This window comes from Cucumis sativus, chromosome 3 (assembly GCF_000004075.3).
Source record: "Cucumis sativus cultivar 9930 chromosome 3, Cucumber_9930_V3, whole genome shotgun sequence".
Classification (NCBI taxonomy): domain Eukaryota; kingdom Viridiplantae; phylum Streptophyta; class Magnoliopsida; order Cucurbitales; family Cucurbitaceae; genus Cucumis; species Cucumis sativus.
This window is the reverse complement of record NC_026657.2, coordinates 5,062,563-5,078,694: the sequence shown is the minus strand read 5'-3', so window position 1 is coordinate 5,078,694 and position 16,132 is coordinate 5,062,563. Positions and strand designations below refer to the sequence as shown.

Below are 16,132 nucleotides of genomic sequence, written 5' to 3'. Positions count from 1 at the left end.
AGGGTTTTAGAATTTGTTTGGGAATGATTATGAGATATCAAAATAACTTTTTCTCCTCCAAAATCACTTTCAAAGAAGAATGAGGGTATTTGCATGCTCTAGAACTTCAAAATTATAATTCTGTTTGTTTTAAAACACTACGTAGTTAATTTTTTCACAATTGTTTTTTATTATAAGATTAATTCCACGCATTCTATATATACATATACATATATATATATATATATTCATACTCACAAGCTAAGATCGAGGAAAAATAAATGTATAAAAAATTTAAACATTAATTCAATAAAATTACAAAAATGTAAAGTTGTGATCTCAAAATTAGAACCACCCACACAGTAGGAACATTATACCCAAGCACCAACTTAATATAAATACTATATTCCAATATAAACTCCTTTTCAAAATATTTGGCAACGGATCCTCAAGATGTTTGTAAGATATTGTTGGGATGATCCATATGGGTGGAGGCAAATTTCTGTGTGCACGATTGACTATATAATGTCTATCAAAACTCTTGTCTTCTACGCGGTATATTCCTGCATCTTGATGTCCATGTAAATAAGGAAAAGCAAAATGGTGACAATTATCTGTAAAATATATGCGATCAGGTAAACATTTGGGAAAATCTTTAGTTGACACACAAATGGATTGGTTGTCACCGATAAACATAACATCCCCATCTAAACTCTCCACCTCTACAACTCTCATTATTCCATCCTCACATTCATGAGTAACTTTGTGGACTATAAATTTGGAAGTCCTTGTGAACTTTAAAATCTCATTTGGAACTTGTCCTTCCCATTGCGTTACGACAAACCTACTAACTAATAAAAGCTCACGTTTGGAGGACACGATAAGATACGCAATATCAGCTTCGTTAAAATTGAAACTAAATATGACCTTCTTCAAATAAATTGAGCTATCCTCAACTTTCACAATCCAAAGTCCAATCCGCCAATCCAAAACATATAAAATGTCATCGACAACATTAACATCATCAAAACCATTATTCCTGTTTAGGTTGTGATAGATCCACCTTTTATCCTTAGCTTCCATGAGACACAATCTACGAAATGAACTATAAATGGCAACAATAGTAAACCCCTGTGGATATATCGATGGATCTTTGGTTAGTATGGCTTTATGTATGGCAATAGGAGAGTAACCAGGTTCATCATGTATAGTAATGGGAGGAATATGAATCACATTCCCATTAAAAGGGTTAAACAAAGTAATATCAAGTGTGTCTTCAAGCATGATCAACCAACCGAAAGATGAACCACAACACCTTTTGTTGAAGGAACATACAAAGTCTACAGGACGGATTTCGTTGTTAATGAGATCGTAAAGACAATGTTGTTTTCCACTATCATATTCGGACGGAACAATAAGCATGGGAAGTTGAGGAAGGTTAGATGTAATTAAGGATCGGTGATGTTTGTAGCGTAAGGCAATAAAATTCCAAGACTTGCATACACTGCTAAATTGAAGATAGTCATAGAGAGATACCATTTTGTTAAGAATCATACCAAGGACATCATATTCAAGTGTTGACCAATCTCGAGACTCCAAACAATCCATGTGTGTCTAATCACAAATGAGAGAGTAAAATTATAAGCTTAATTGTCGTATATATTTGTTTTGAAGTATATTGATTTTTTCTATTAATTGTTTTGCCACAAATGATACGTAAATTGTATATTTTTTTTAATACAATACGTACATTTAAAGGAAAGAATGAAAAAAAGAATTATTGGCGAATGAAAGATAAAATATTTAAGAAAAAGGAATAGAAGCTCACCGGGGTGGATTTGTTGGTGAATATCGGTGGAGGAAGAAACGGTGTTCACTCTTCATAACAGGTTCTTCAATATCAAACAATTGTTGAAAATAAAGTGAGAGGTTGAAGAAGTAATTTATTATTATTAGAATTTAATCTTTGTTAAAAAATATGGATACAAAGTCCTAATTCTAAACATGGAAAGAGAAAAGATATACTTTAAATAAATAACTGGCGAAGAAGAGATTTAAATACTTATAAAGATTTTTAGATCTTAAAATTAAATAGGTATATGGAAATAATAATGCAACCAACCAATTATGCATATTAATCAAATTTTAACAATTTCAAAATCAAACTCAAACATTAATAAACGTTTTTTAGGAAAGAATTATTATACAGAATAATAACAATAAGAATACTATTTTATAAGTTCTTTTTTGAATTCGTAACAGTAAAACTATATTACATAATGTCTATATCCTTCAGAAACAAATTCTAATTTCTAGTTCCTAATTCAAATTCTGAATTTCTAATCATATAAAGGTAAAGCTATTAACTATTCTTATTTCCATAATTAATAATGATTTAATTCATATTTCATATTTCATATGTCTTAATTTCCATCGTTATTTTCTATTTGATTTTTATCTTCTAAATTTTCCAAAATCCAATTTTTAGAATTTTAATACTTTTAACTGCTAAATTATAATTCAAATTCTTAAAATAAATGAGATATTATACAATTTTTCCTAATATAAGATTTTTCCTTAAAATTTCAATTAATAAAATAAAATAGGTATTTCATCTTACCTATTCCTAAATTAAAAGATTTTAAATAAAATATAAACCGATTCCTATTCCAAAGTAATTATATATAAATAAAAAAAAAATCCATTATAAACTCAAATTTCTAAGATTTACATTTCTAATTTTGCATTCGTCTTACGTTTAACAGGAGAGATGCATTGAAAATTTTGAATTAATAAATTTCTAAAAGAATATACTGCTATATCTGAAATTCTGAAAATATATTTTTTTAAGGAAAAAACAAGAATACGAAAATTGAAATAGGAAAGAAACTAATTACCTATTAAAAAAAATATGAAATTGGAAATTCAAATAAGGATATTTAAGTAATGCACAAATTTCATGGGACTCTAATTTTTATAAATACTAAAATTATCATTATCTTTCTTAATTACAATGCAATTGATTGTTCAAATACATAAGGTGGGCTCTCCTAAGATCCCAACTGACTTTCAATGTCAATTTGATGCATTTTTTTCGAGTGGATAATTAGCCATAAATCTCTACATTTAAATTTGTAAAAATCCAATATTTTAAATTGCTTTGAATTTTTGTGTCTCCTACCTCGACTAATTTTCAAATTTAAAATATTATATTATATCATATTAATTATTCCAACTAAGATTTGATCAAATTTAATATTACTTTTGTTGTTGTTAATACTAAATCAAAAAGTATTACCCAACCTATAGAAACTATAAATTGAATCTTTTAAATACACAATGAAACTTCGCCCAAAACTTTAGGAATTGACCTGTTTTAAAATTTAACCTACATTATATTTTAGGAAAAGAAGTCTTAAGTGTAAACGAGAGTATAACCAAATGGGCGTCCAGTAATACAAGACTCTTGATGAAGGGCTCGGTTGTTAATTAAGATAATTCTAATAACATCCTTGTAAATATTTCACATAATGAATCAAATATTTGCAGATCAAATGAGTGTGGTGTTCAATTTAAACAGTAATATCATACATCTATAACTGGGGTCCTACTCTACACTCCCTAGATGTGAGTAATCCTTTAGAGTTGAGGCAACCTACTTCATCAATCATGTCAGATGATCAGATGACAATGAAACATATACATGATAACAAGATAAGCCAAAACGTCAAAACCTATTGGTAATGAACTGTGTCAGCCGTGTTAAAATACTTAAAGGTAGAAGCTGCACCAAACTTCTTTACCACCTCGTATTCTTCTGTAAATTCATCGTCCTCGTCAACATAATCTTTGCTGCTATGACTGTGAGTTGAAGAAGGGTCATGCACACTTTTAGCTCGGCAAGGTAGGTTGGCGAGCATGTTGACTCTACCACGATGACTAATTTCTATAGACACCTTGTCATCTTCCACAGAAAGGGGTTGCTTCCATGGCTCCCCATCAATTCTCATATAAGCATGGTTAATTGCACCTTTATGAAACTCGAACTGAACCCTTTTTGCCTGCATCAATAATAGGAACGGGAACAATCAACGTTAATTTCATTCTCATGGCATTACAAAGAGATAAATTATGATGAATGTTGGCCTGTTCTTGTTTTAGAATCTAAGCCAATTCTAGTTTTGCTTGAAGTTACCTGACCAAGACGAGTTCCATGTCCATTTGGAGCAAGTAGGACTAGTCCATGCCAAGCATTTCTAAAACCAACGATCTCAATAAGCCCATCATCCACATATGGAGGAGTTAGATCTCTCTGTAACGTGAAATTTTGTGTAATATGTTAATTGAAACCAGCATATCTAAACATCGGCTCATGGTTTAAGAGGGAAAAAAGAAAGTAACTAACATCACGTAATTTATTTTTGCTTGGATCTCCCCAAGGATCAAGTCCACCAGAAAAACTTGGCAAATTAAGACAAATTATAGATCTGATACTGCATTTGAGAATAAAAAGAAAAAGTGTCAAAGCCAGTTATTCCATTTTTTCATGAGATCAGCTCAGCCATGTGGAGAAGGAAAAGTTCAAATATGCCATAATCTTAAGGGTCCATTTGGATTGAATTAAAAATAAATGTTTTCAATAATACATTTCTTTTTAAACATTTTTTTGGAAATAAGTTTAAAATTTAAAGGCTTAATGTTTGGTTAGACTTTTTTTATTAGTGTTTATATGTGAATTTGATTTTTAAAGATTTCTCCAAAATAGATTATTTTATAAATGGATTTTTAAAAAATGCATTATTTTAATTTGCCAAACATTACCATTTTTTTTCAAAATAGTTCTTTTTGGCAAAATTAAACACTTTATAATCTAAACCAAACACACCCTAAATAGCACCAAACAATTGGAAAAAAAGTATTTTGAATCACCTTAAGGGAATCACGATGTCCTCCCATATACCTTCCCTCTTCATAATCTTCACCGTTACAACATTTGATATGTTCCTGCATTGCATCAACTCATTCTAACTCACAATTGAAGGCAAAAGAAATTGTAAATGATATGTGTTTATCGAATAAAAAGCAAATAGAAATTTGATATTCTATACTGGATTCTATCAGCCGTTCATCAGATAACATGATCTATGTTCTAGAAATATGGGTAAAAATAAAACTATCATATTTTTCCTTTTAAATAAATATGAATGCTGTTTGAGCTAGTTTATGCACACCCAACTCATATCAATGTTATCGTGGTGTGGAATGTAACACTTGCTGTATTATAAACAATCTAGGCAGGTGACTAATGCTTAAATAATCAAAGACATACCTGGAAGAAGGATGACAAATAGGAGAAACAAACCATCCTTGTTTACAAGCAATCTTCAGATATGCTTTCTGTCTCAACAAAAAAAAACATCGATTGTTTAATACTACAACAAAAGTATTGGTAAAAAAGGCCAATTAAAACAATTGAAGCACATGATAACCTAGAAAAACTATAGATAAGCAAAACATGCGGGTATCTATCATTTAATGTAGGATGGATATAATCATGGACAGAACAAGCTAAATCTAACAAAACTACTACTTGTACTAGATAATAATATAAATATAAAATACATTTCTTTTCTGACAACATTCTAGTACAACTTAAGCAGGAAATGTCGTGGATTGTCAACAGATTGAGGACCGCCAAGTTCAATCTCCCCACTAATAACGTGAAAAAGATATAATGAAAAAAAAACAGTTTTTATTTTTATTTTTTTTATTTGTACATATCTTAATAAAAAATTTAAGTCATGTCAAGCTTGAAGAGAACTTTAAATCAATACCTGATTGGTCAATTGATTCTTAAAGTTTTCAGGATGCAACTTTCTCTCGGAGTGAAAAGCATAGGATACCTGAGCATCCATTCCTGAATATAGACCATTTGTCAAATTTATGGTGAACTCAATTGGTATATTTTTAGGTATACTTGTAGCAGCAAGCATATTAACATAGAGCTTCATCATTATACATGGAGTGCAAAGCTTCATCATTATACATGGAGTGCACTAATGTCTAATATAAATAATTATACTATCATACAACACTGAAGGCATGACCCAATAGTAAACCCTATCAAAGGTTAAGTTTCATTATGGTGTTCAAAAAAGGATAGTTCTAGTATTCCGACCCCATATCATTATTAAATACTATCATGGTTATGATAATGTAGGAGAGTTATGCTATAGGGCTATTCTTGGATAGAGCTTAATCAAATAAACTAAAGTGCTAGTCACTCTCTTTTTGGCCGCTCAGTATCAAAAGTCGAAATTATATGTGGATGCATGGTAGAAAGATCATGACTGCGGAGTTTGACACTTACATCTTTCGATGAAACATCAAAAAGTAATTGATAGCGTTGGAGGCTTGCTTATCTAAACCCAAAGCTCCATCAAATGAAGCCATTTGATTCTAAACCCATGTATTTCGAATCAATCGGTCTATTTTAGTCAATAAAAAATAAAGTAAACATCTCTACCTACTAAAAAATAGACACAGATAGAAGTATATTATCGAAGGAATTTGAAATTTTGTTGTATTTTGTAAATATTTTAATTTATTTTGCCATGTTTGAAAATGTCCGTATATTTTTTTATTGCATTACATGTTGATTCAGTGAATAGGTAAAATGTGTTAAAAGGCACACATTCTAATGTGTTAAAAGGCACAAATTTCCTTACCAATACTGAAGTAATTCCAAAATCCACCACGATATACATGCCAATTGTCCTGCAAATAGGAAAAACAAGACAAAAAGCATAGAAAGCAACGTCAAACCAAATAAAATCACACACATTTCACAATGATAGCCATATTTGATATTGATTATTTTTTTTGGAACCCACTGCACTAAAAGACGAAGCTTTTCTAATAGTTGTAAATATAATTTAAATACAGTCTTCAAACGCTGAATTTAAATATTCAACTGCCTTAACGGGAAAAACTAACCCCAAGGTACCAAACTCAAGCATAACCCCTAATGTGCAATTGAAAATCTCTAGTGTTAAAGAATAACAAAAAAATAAACAAGTGGTAAATTCTTGCAGCAATTGAGAAATCCTAATATAGGTTTTGTTCTACTTCTTAGTCTAATAAGCAATTAAGATACCATCCCAAAACTCAAACTCCAATTGCAGTAACAACTAATAAGTACTTAATGTTGCTTTTAACTTAATGTTTTGAAATCCTTATTCTAAACTTCTTTTTAAATCTTGATTCAAGCAGACTAGTTGAATTTCATTTAGTTCAAATATATTGAAAAACAATCGTAAGAACTTGTAGTTCCTTCTTGAGGTGTTCAAGTACAGTTAGCTATTCTCTTTTCTGTTCTTCTAACTTTTCTATTCAATCAATCCTAGAATTTAATTTCAGAATTCAACAGAACCAATCGGAGTGTTTTTACTATTTTTATCTACATTTAGAAACACCTCATTTTTCTCGTGAAAATTTTTCTTTCCTACCGATGGACTATGGGCATTAATGCTTGAGTCAGAATAGTTTCAATTCAACTTGCTGAACGTATAAGCTGTGGAAAGAATGAAAACCTGAATTTTCATTTAAAATAAGAACCAAGACGAGTTTACTATATTTTGTTTGTCAGGCTGAGATACCTGATGGAATGCATGCAAACAGTGAGGGAGTTCTAGAGCCGCAATAGAATCAGAAGAACTTTCCTTTGGACTTCGCATTCTCATGAGAATATGCCAGCTGGAATGAAAAAAATTGAGTTTATGAAGAAAACAATAACAAAGTCATTCTTATTAAACAACCAATGAAGTCTTCCATTTCAATAGAATTTGGTTATAACATTAACTATGTCCAATGATAAAAATTGCACTATCCTAATTCTGAACACTATTGCCAAAGCAGCACTCCCCAAAAATTGACAGAAAGTTGTTTAATTACACAATGACTAGTCGATCTAAAAAGGTATAGCTTGGTAATACCAGAGTAGCGCAACTATCTAAGTTTCCATCCACTAGATAACTCCTTAGTCTGCCAATGCATTAGTTATGTTAGTTGAGAATTTATCATATTATTACATAATGCTTTAATCGATAAAAATGTACAATGACAAAGTTTTAAGTACATGTCCATCCTACACCCTTATACTACATAATTGGTTGGTCAAGCTAGAACAAAAGAAAGTTTTAATAAACATGCTTGAATTTTCGTGTTAGTCTAGTCTGACGTATTACCTATCAATCTTCATTTCTCTTGCACTCCTTACTTGACTCAAGAATGATTCAACGGATTGACGGTCTGTTCCGGGATTTTTCTTTCCCTGTGAATTAATAACAGTTACTCTTTTCAAATTCAGACTTCGATCAGTCCAGGCACCAAGAATAATGTACACAGAAAGCACAACTCGGATGGTGCCTGGTAAAGTGACAGCTCATATAAGTGATTACGTAGAAAAACTTCTTAACAGGCTTGGAAAATTAGAAGATGCTAAAATTCTTGCCACGAAATAAACCATGATTGTTTATGTCAGAGTGTACATTCGATAAGACCATTAGAAAATTTTCCCGTGAAATGATCAATATTCCAAAGCCAAATACTGAACAAGACATTCAAGTTGAGATTTTTTGACCCATTAATATTTTTATTTAATCCAGTTAACACATAGATCATAGCCTAGCATATAGATAATGAGTGGAATCATTATTACGCATATATATATATGACAAAAAAATATCAAAAGCACGGTGTAGTAAAGAAAAAGATACCCATCCAAAGGAAAAGTGAAGGTTGTTTCCCGTTCCCAATGGCACAGTAGCAATTGAAGGTGGATGAGGCAGTTTCATGTCAGAAACGACTCCCAGAAGCCAGCTTGCAGTACCATCTCCACCTGCAACCTAGTAATTAGAATCACATGTTAAGAGCAAGGAGTAGAGATTGATGATAATTGAGAGCTTATGGTCTTTACAATTGAAATTGCAACAGACGCTCAATCACGAATTCTCACTGATAGACAATACAAGAGAAATCAAGATTTAACAAGTAACTTACGATTAATCTAAGATTCTTTTCAACATGAGCAGCCAAGAGATCTCCATTGTCCTTGAGTATGCCAAGGTTACAATAAAGTTGATGTAGTACCTTATCAGGGCGACTCTCTCCCAGATCAAAAACCTGAAGAAAGTTGCCTCAAATTTGAACATCCATAACCATAAAGAACTCAAAATAGCAATAATATCCTACATTAACATTGATAAAATTACCTGATTTTTATTGAGAAGAGCACGGTATCGGATAAGGAGTTCGCCTCCCAGCTGACCACCACTTTTGGAGTTAATGAAAGCAATAACTGGACAAACAGGGAGATGGCTAACACTTTCCCCCTCTGATCCAATTGACAAAATATAGTTTGGAATGTAAAAGTCCTTCAAGTTAATTTCATTCATGAGACTTCCCATAGCTAAAAGCCTGTTGCAGAGAAGAGATCTTTCACATGGTATTAATATAGTACTCAAAGCACTTATCATTAAAACACCAGATGCCTTACAACTCAAATTTGAAAAGTATTTCAAACAAGAAAATTCCAAGTAGAAATGTATTCCGCTGCACCACCTAGTGTACTCATTAAAAGACCGTTGACTTTTCCAGACGACAAAAGGGTCGATGTTTTGACCTTTACCATAGACAACGCAAATGGAATCAATCAACAAACTTTATAGTGGTCAATATTGAGTAGCAAGAAAATCCTTTGTCTAACTTTGGCAAATTACGACACAACATTTTCTCCTTCTATAATTTTAGAACCATTTAGGAGGTGGACATACTTCCCTTTAACTCTGTCCGCTGAACGAGACACAACATGAAAGAGAAATTCCTCCATCGCTTAGAAAGAGATGATCAGAAACTTCAATTTCCAGCAATTATAAACGTTACAAAAACAGACAACCCCAAAATTACGAATAAAATATACAAATTTTGGTAAGACCCCATTTGCGTGTGATGTGAAAGCAAAAGAACTCGACCAAAACAAGGAAGAAAAAAAGGGTGAGAATCAAAATAAGGGAATCAGATGCAGAGAAAAGATAGAGGATTAAGGAAGGAGTGGAAAGCAAGAGACAGCTTGTATACCTGGAAAGGAATTAGTTGGGGGAGATTCAAGATACGAAGCGAAAGATCCAATGGTAACTTAAAAAAGAAGCAACTATGGAGGGAAGGTTTGTGCGTGGGATGTTTTGTAGGGTGAAAGAGGAAGCATTAAGAAAGCCAAGAAGAAGAATGGAAATTTCTTGGGGATTTCGTGGTCATACCATTTCAACGAACGTAAAGGGAATTAAAGAAAAGAGAGGTGAGAAATGGGTTCACCTGCTTTGCCATTTTTTCGTATTAAATAAGTCATCGCCTTCGCGCCAACGCCATTATCGATCAACTCCCATTTTTCTTAGCCTTCATTTTTTCGCAGACGATGGCGTCGCGTGTGAAAAAATTGAAATTGTTATTAAATTATTTGGCATTACCTTTTACATTTAATAATTGATACGTAAGAATAAAGTTTCCACCAATCCCATCATAAAGTCCAGGTTTCATCTACGAAACATTAATCTCACATATTGCTTCATATATTTTAATCCATGAAGTATAGTTTTTTAAAATTGCAAAATTAGGATTGTATTTACAATTATACCCTTTCACTTACTACAACAACAATCACACCTTTTCAAGCTTACTTTTATTATAAAAATTTGACTAACAAATCACACAACTTAAATTCTCAAACTTATATAGTCGGTACAATTTTACATCTGAGGACCAAGTTTAAAATTTCGATAACTTTGGAGACATAATTTTTTGTTTTGAAAACTGTCAAGGTAAAAAAAACATATTCTACTATTTTTATATAGTTGATATCGGGTATGATGAGATGATTTGAATATGACAATGGTTAGGTGTATCATATGATGCATTTATCTTATGCATTTCCTATCTCTCAAGTTATTTTTAACTTTTTTTTCTTTTTCTTTTTTTTGTTGAGAGGAACATATGAGACAGGTATATCTCTTGATTCAATGAAAATATAGACTTATTAGTAATTGGACCCCTACTTTTTGTAAAAACATGCAATCCATTATACCAATCATATAAAAATATAACATTTTCAAAAAATTATATATATATAAAAAAAAAGTAGACTTAATGATTAGGCTATATACGTAAAAACCCAAAAAGTATATGTGATCTCTTTCCTTCTAACATCTGACACGAACTTATTCTTCTTCTAAAAAAATGCACGTGTTAATGAAATAATTAGATAGAGATGACAGTTATACAAAACATTTCTTCATCTTTTAAAGTTTGTAAGGTTTGAAGGTAGAATAAAGGTATATAATTAGTGTTAGAAGTGTTTAGAGGTATTGCGTTTACTACTTTTGTGTAGCATTCTTTTTTTTGACTATGACTCGTTTGTAGAGGTATTCTATTATATATTTACTTCTACGTTTTGGTTTCTAGAAGAGTATACTTTCTACATTCTTGAAAGATAATCTCTTTTGGTATGATTTTTTCATTTGCCAACATTAACAAATACGTTATGATCAATTTCCATTACGATCAATTTCCTTTTCTCTCTTTCCATTATTATTTAAATCCTATTCATCTTTTGCTAAAAGATTTGGAAGTTCCATCTTTAAAGTAATAATTAATAATAAAATTTTTAAAAAAACTTGGATGGTTCATGTGAATATTTCCCTTTGGCTTGATAGTTTTGAAAATAGAGTAATTTTTTATTTTGGTATAATTGAAATGGAACAAACGATGATTGATATATTTCTTTTCGTGTTGAAAACGAACCCAAGAGAATATATGCTATTTCTATGTAGTAAGCATCTTGGTTACTAGTAGGAAGGAAAGAAATTTAGTTCAACACAGTTTTTGGTCAAAATCTAAAAATGAGAAATCAATTTTAAGAGAAGTTCAAACTCAATAAGGAATCAATTGAAATTGATAAGTTTTTAAAAATTCAAACTAACTTGGTTGACCATCCTCCAATTATATACTTTTGTTAAATTGAGATTTTGATGGTAATTTGGATTTAATAGTATGGGTGACTTTAATTTGATGATTGTAATGCCGTTTGTCCTGAATTTTGAAAACAATAAAGTATAAACTTTTGACATTAACAGAATACAATAAAAACATGATTTTTGTTAGTGTGAAATTAATTAGGCCATTGGTGTAATAGTGTTTCCATGCACAAGGGCTTTTCATCGTCGTTTCTACCTTGTGCTTGCTTTCAACTAATATAATATAATAGTGTTCTCACATGCTAGCAACTTTCGTTTCTCATTTCCATACACTTGCGTTCCTCTTCGCTCTTTCACTTGCACTCATACTAGCGGTTAAGCCCCTATTATTGTATATAATTAGTACAATGTTAGTATGCTCTTTTGACAATTTGGCATTAATCATTTGAGCTTAAGTCATCCATAAAAATTAAGTAAAAAAAATCTAAGTTTTGACTACATTTGAGAGATCAAAATTCAAACAATGACAACACTTGAGATGACATTTTTGTTCTTCCACTCCCACAAAGTCTCTTTGCCCATTGACCACTACTTGTATGACCATTTAAACTTGCGCTAGATTACATCCACAGCTCAATTTCAAAATATATGTGTTTCATTTTAAAATATGTAAAATTATACCTAATAAATACACCATTTATACCCTACATAGTTTCATTCCTAAATTTTGTATCTTATTCTAGTACCTAAAATAATAAGACGGTTTGTTTTTGTCCTTGAATTTTTTTAGAAAAAAGCTTACCTTAATTTATAACTTGACTTTAAATATTTTGTTAGGAATGATAATGTGTCTTCTATATTTAGATGATTAACTCTAAAATTTATCATATTAATTAAATTAAGTCATTGTGAGAATATTTATCTCAAATTTCATAAAATTTGTTTTCTATATGAGTTGTTATTTTATTTCACCTTGGAACACCGAGTCAGTTTTGGAGGAAACAAATAATAAAGTTTATTTCACCTTGGAGCACGGAGTTAGTTTTGGAGGAAACAAATAATAAAATTAGTTTTAGGTTTATTTGATTGATGCGTGATTATGTTTACAAACATATCTAGTATATTAAAAAGGTAGATGAAAAATAATTTTCACGAAATGATATATACAACCCTCTATAAATGATATGACTATCGAACATCTTTTTATATAAATAGATCATAATCTCTCTCTTCTATCTATATGCAACACAACTTCGGTAAAAAAAAAAATCACTTCTTCCCAATGCAATACTTCTAAAGAAAAAAAATAATGGACATTTTTATTTTTCTACGTTCATTTTATAGGAAATTTGGATATGACTATATTATGATTTATATTTGTTTTTCAAATAATTTTTTTTACTTTGTTTCGTTTTGCTTCATAGTTTTTTTTTAATTGTTGTATGTGTTTTCCTCTTCACATTTTTTTTCTGGTGTATTGTCAAACAAATAAAAAAAGATGTAGGTACTTATTTAGATCCACGTATTTTTTTTATATATGGTTAAATAATTTGATTCGAATTTAATAGACAAAATTTGTCCAACTAAGGGATATCAAATATATCAATAAAAGTATGGAAATAACCAAATTTTGTATAAGTAAAAAAGCTTAGAAAACTTTTTGGGATTAATATTTAACTTATTTTTGCTCCCATAGTAAGTTATAGATATTGTTAATTGTTATTAGTAAGATAAAATAGATAAAAAATATGAACGTTACTTATTTTATAAGAATGTCCAAATTTACGGATATATATATATATTCATTCATGAGCAAGTGCTAAAAATTGAAGAGAAGTTAGTGTGGATGAATTTGGAAGTTGGTTAGTAAAAAGTATCAATTTATTTTAATTTAATTTCCAAGTAAAAGATCAGTGAGTTAAGAAAAATCAGTAATTAATAGAAAAGAAAAGAAAGAAAAGGAAATCAACAAAAATCCTTGAATTCTTGATGTAGAGCTTCCTCAAGCAAGAACCACGATTCTTCCATCAATTCAGGGCTCAATCTAAACATAAGAACACAAAACTCCATCTGATTAAGAGCACCATCACCATCAAAATCCCCTTCTCTCAACATTGATCTCAGATCCTCATCGCTTAGATCCCCCAGCCCTAGCGCCGCAGCGTTCCTCTTCAGGCTCTCGAAATCAATCACTCCCTTCTCTCTATTCATCAGAAGATTGAATCCATTGCACAGCTCCCCGATGAGGCCCTCCCCGCCCAGCCTCTCTGCCATCGTGGGCAGCCAGTCCTCGAATCCTGATTTCTCAGCGGAAAATGCCATTGAAGTGAGGTGGTGAGATAGAATTAGGAATTAGGGCCTGAGTTTGAATTGAAGAGGAGTGGGAGTGGAATGGGGGGATATTTATGAGGGAAAAGTGAAGAAGAAGAAGAAGAAGAAAAAGAAGATCAGAAGAAGAATGTGAATGGGGTTTCGGAGAAGGAGCGCCATGGAAAGCCAACCAAGGTACAGATAATAATGGAGATTAATTACGCCAGATTTAGATTTGGAGGTTGTGTGATTTTCGGAGAAGCCTCCTTCTGGTGGTATATTCGTCATTTTACTCTTAAATTATTTGAATGGCGCCTGGGGGTTTGCCGTTCTCTTTGGGATAACCAAATTGATATGGAGGGTAGAATCGTCCTTTTCGTCAGAGCTTGCCAGTTCTAAATGCCAATATATATTATTATATTGATATTAAATACACACTCCATCCTAAGTTGGCCACATGTTCACCATATTAATTCACAAACTAATAATTAATTAAAACTATCCAATCCTTTTTTCTTTCTATATCTATTTTCTTTTATTGAAAATTATGCCTATTGACACTAGTTTTTATCTCTATCTTTCCCCATCTTAAAATTACAAAAAAATAAATAAATAAATTTTCTTTTCAAATTTGGCTAAAAATCAAACCATGAGTAAATTGTGTTACATCTTGGACAGAATTATTATGTATAAAGAATATGATCAATGTAACAAAATATTCATCCATCTTGCATGAGATAGGGTGGATGGTAATGATGGTGAGGAGAGTTGGAAGAAAATGGGAGTATAATTCAGATTTGGGAACCACGAACTCACGGACTTGCACATGACAAATCATGCAATTACACGATTTGACTGACTTACTTACGTGGAGACCATTTAGTATCGAATCCACAATTTCATTGAACTTGTGGACCTGGTTAGCGATTTCAAGAAAAGGATGAATTAGGTTCATGATTACGTAACCTATGTTTCACAATTCTTTCACTTGAACTCTATTTTTGTTATTATTTGTTAAAATAATAATATTTTTCAAAAAATTTAAAATAAAATATTTTTAAATCATACTAAATTTTACACAGCTAAAAAAATCTAAAATCGAAATCCTAATCACCAGGAATTTATTAACTATTGCAATACATAATATTTTTCAAAACATTATAGTTCATACTTTGAGCAAAATAACAGTCACAGAGTCTCTACAAATACGTTATACTAAAAAAATAATTAACTCAATGAAATGAGACAAACATGATGACAATACCATACATACTTAGTCTTTGAGTCTACACTCACAAATACAATATATTGAAAAATAGGTAAATATACTTATGCCAAAAAAACGTAAGTTAAGTGATCGGTTTTATAATTTTCTTCATTTTGGAAAGAAAAATAGAGAAAAAAAAGTTACTAAAAAAAAAGAGTGTTCCTTAAAATGCTAATGGATGTTAAAAAAATCCAACATCTTGTTTCAAAATGACTTCTAAATACTTCTTTCTCAATGTATTGACTTGTTTTTTCCTTGTGTACATCCAACATATGATCTCTGTACACAAAGAACAACAAATTTAATCAACTCTTTTATTTTTTGGTTCTAAAGTGGGAAAAGAAGAGGGGAGTTTGTTTACTTAGCAGCATGGAAAGGAACCCTAAGTATACAAAATACAAAGCAAAAACCCGAAAATGAAAATGAATTTCTACCTGCAGGCTGCTTCTGGCTAGATTTTGAGCACTAGTGCTTGGGTTCTTAGCAAGAACCAATTGTTTGAATTTGGCTCTTAGAGAGAGACGATGATGAAGAAGAAACATTTACCCAC

The 16,132-nt window shown here is 31.0% G+C and overlaps 3 protein-coding genes across 5 annotated transcripts; all 3 read right to left on the bottom strand.

The window, feature by feature from the left end:
- Positions 1 to 527: 527 nt before the first annotated feature.
- LOC101210708 lies at positions 528 to 1,587 on the bottom strand. Its single transcript, XM_004149262.1, has 2 exons — positions 679 to 1,587; positions 528 to 593 (listed from the first exon to the last, which is right to left on the bottom strand). The coding sequence occupies exons 1-2, from the start codon at positions 1,585 to 1,587 to the stop codon at positions 528 to 530; spliced, it is 975 nt and encodes a 324-aa protein (XP_004149310.1).
- A 1,858-nt stretch (positions 1,588 to 3,445) lies between these two features.
- On the bottom strand, positions 3,446 to 10,524 carry LOC101208743 (diacylglycerol kinase 5). Of its 3 annotated transcripts, none has more exons than XM_011652250.2 (13): positions 10,351 to 10,524; positions 9,252 to 9,456; positions 9,040 to 9,162; positions 8,757 to 8,885; positions 8,226 to 8,311; positions 7,638 to 7,734; positions 6,708 to 6,756; positions 5,814 to 5,896; positions 5,309 to 5,376; positions 4,909 to 4,983; positions 4,385 to 4,472; positions 4,175 to 4,291; positions 3,446 to 4,040 (listed from the first exon to the last, which is right to left on the bottom strand). In XM_011652250.2, the coding sequence occupies exons 2-13, from the start codon at positions 9,444 to 9,446 to the stop codon at positions 3,714 to 3,716; spliced, it is 1,437 nt and encodes a 478-aa protein (XP_011650552.1). In that variant the 5' UTR covers positions 9,447 to 9,456; positions 10,351 to 10,524; the 3' UTR covers positions 3,446 to 3,713. The 3 variants fall into 3 exon arrangements, with proteins under 3 accessions (XP_011650552.1, XP_011650550.1, XP_011650549.1); XM_011652248.2 differs by having other exon boundaries at positions 10,117 to 10,523; XM_011652247.2 differs by lacking the exon at positions 10,351 to 10,524 and adding an exon at positions 9,813 to 10,090.
- A 3,340-nt stretch (positions 10,525 to 13,864) lies between these two features.
- LOC101209230 (calcium-binding protein KRP1) lies at positions 13,865 to 14,521 on the bottom strand. The gene has a single exon (XM_004149256.3). It carries the CDS (start codon positions 14,325 to 14,327, stop codon positions 13,971 to 13,973), a length of 357 nt encoding a protein of 118 aa, XP_004149304.1. The 5' UTR covers positions 14,328 to 14,521; the 3' UTR covers positions 13,865 to 13,970.
- Positions 14,522 to 16,132: the final 1,611 nt, after the last annotated feature.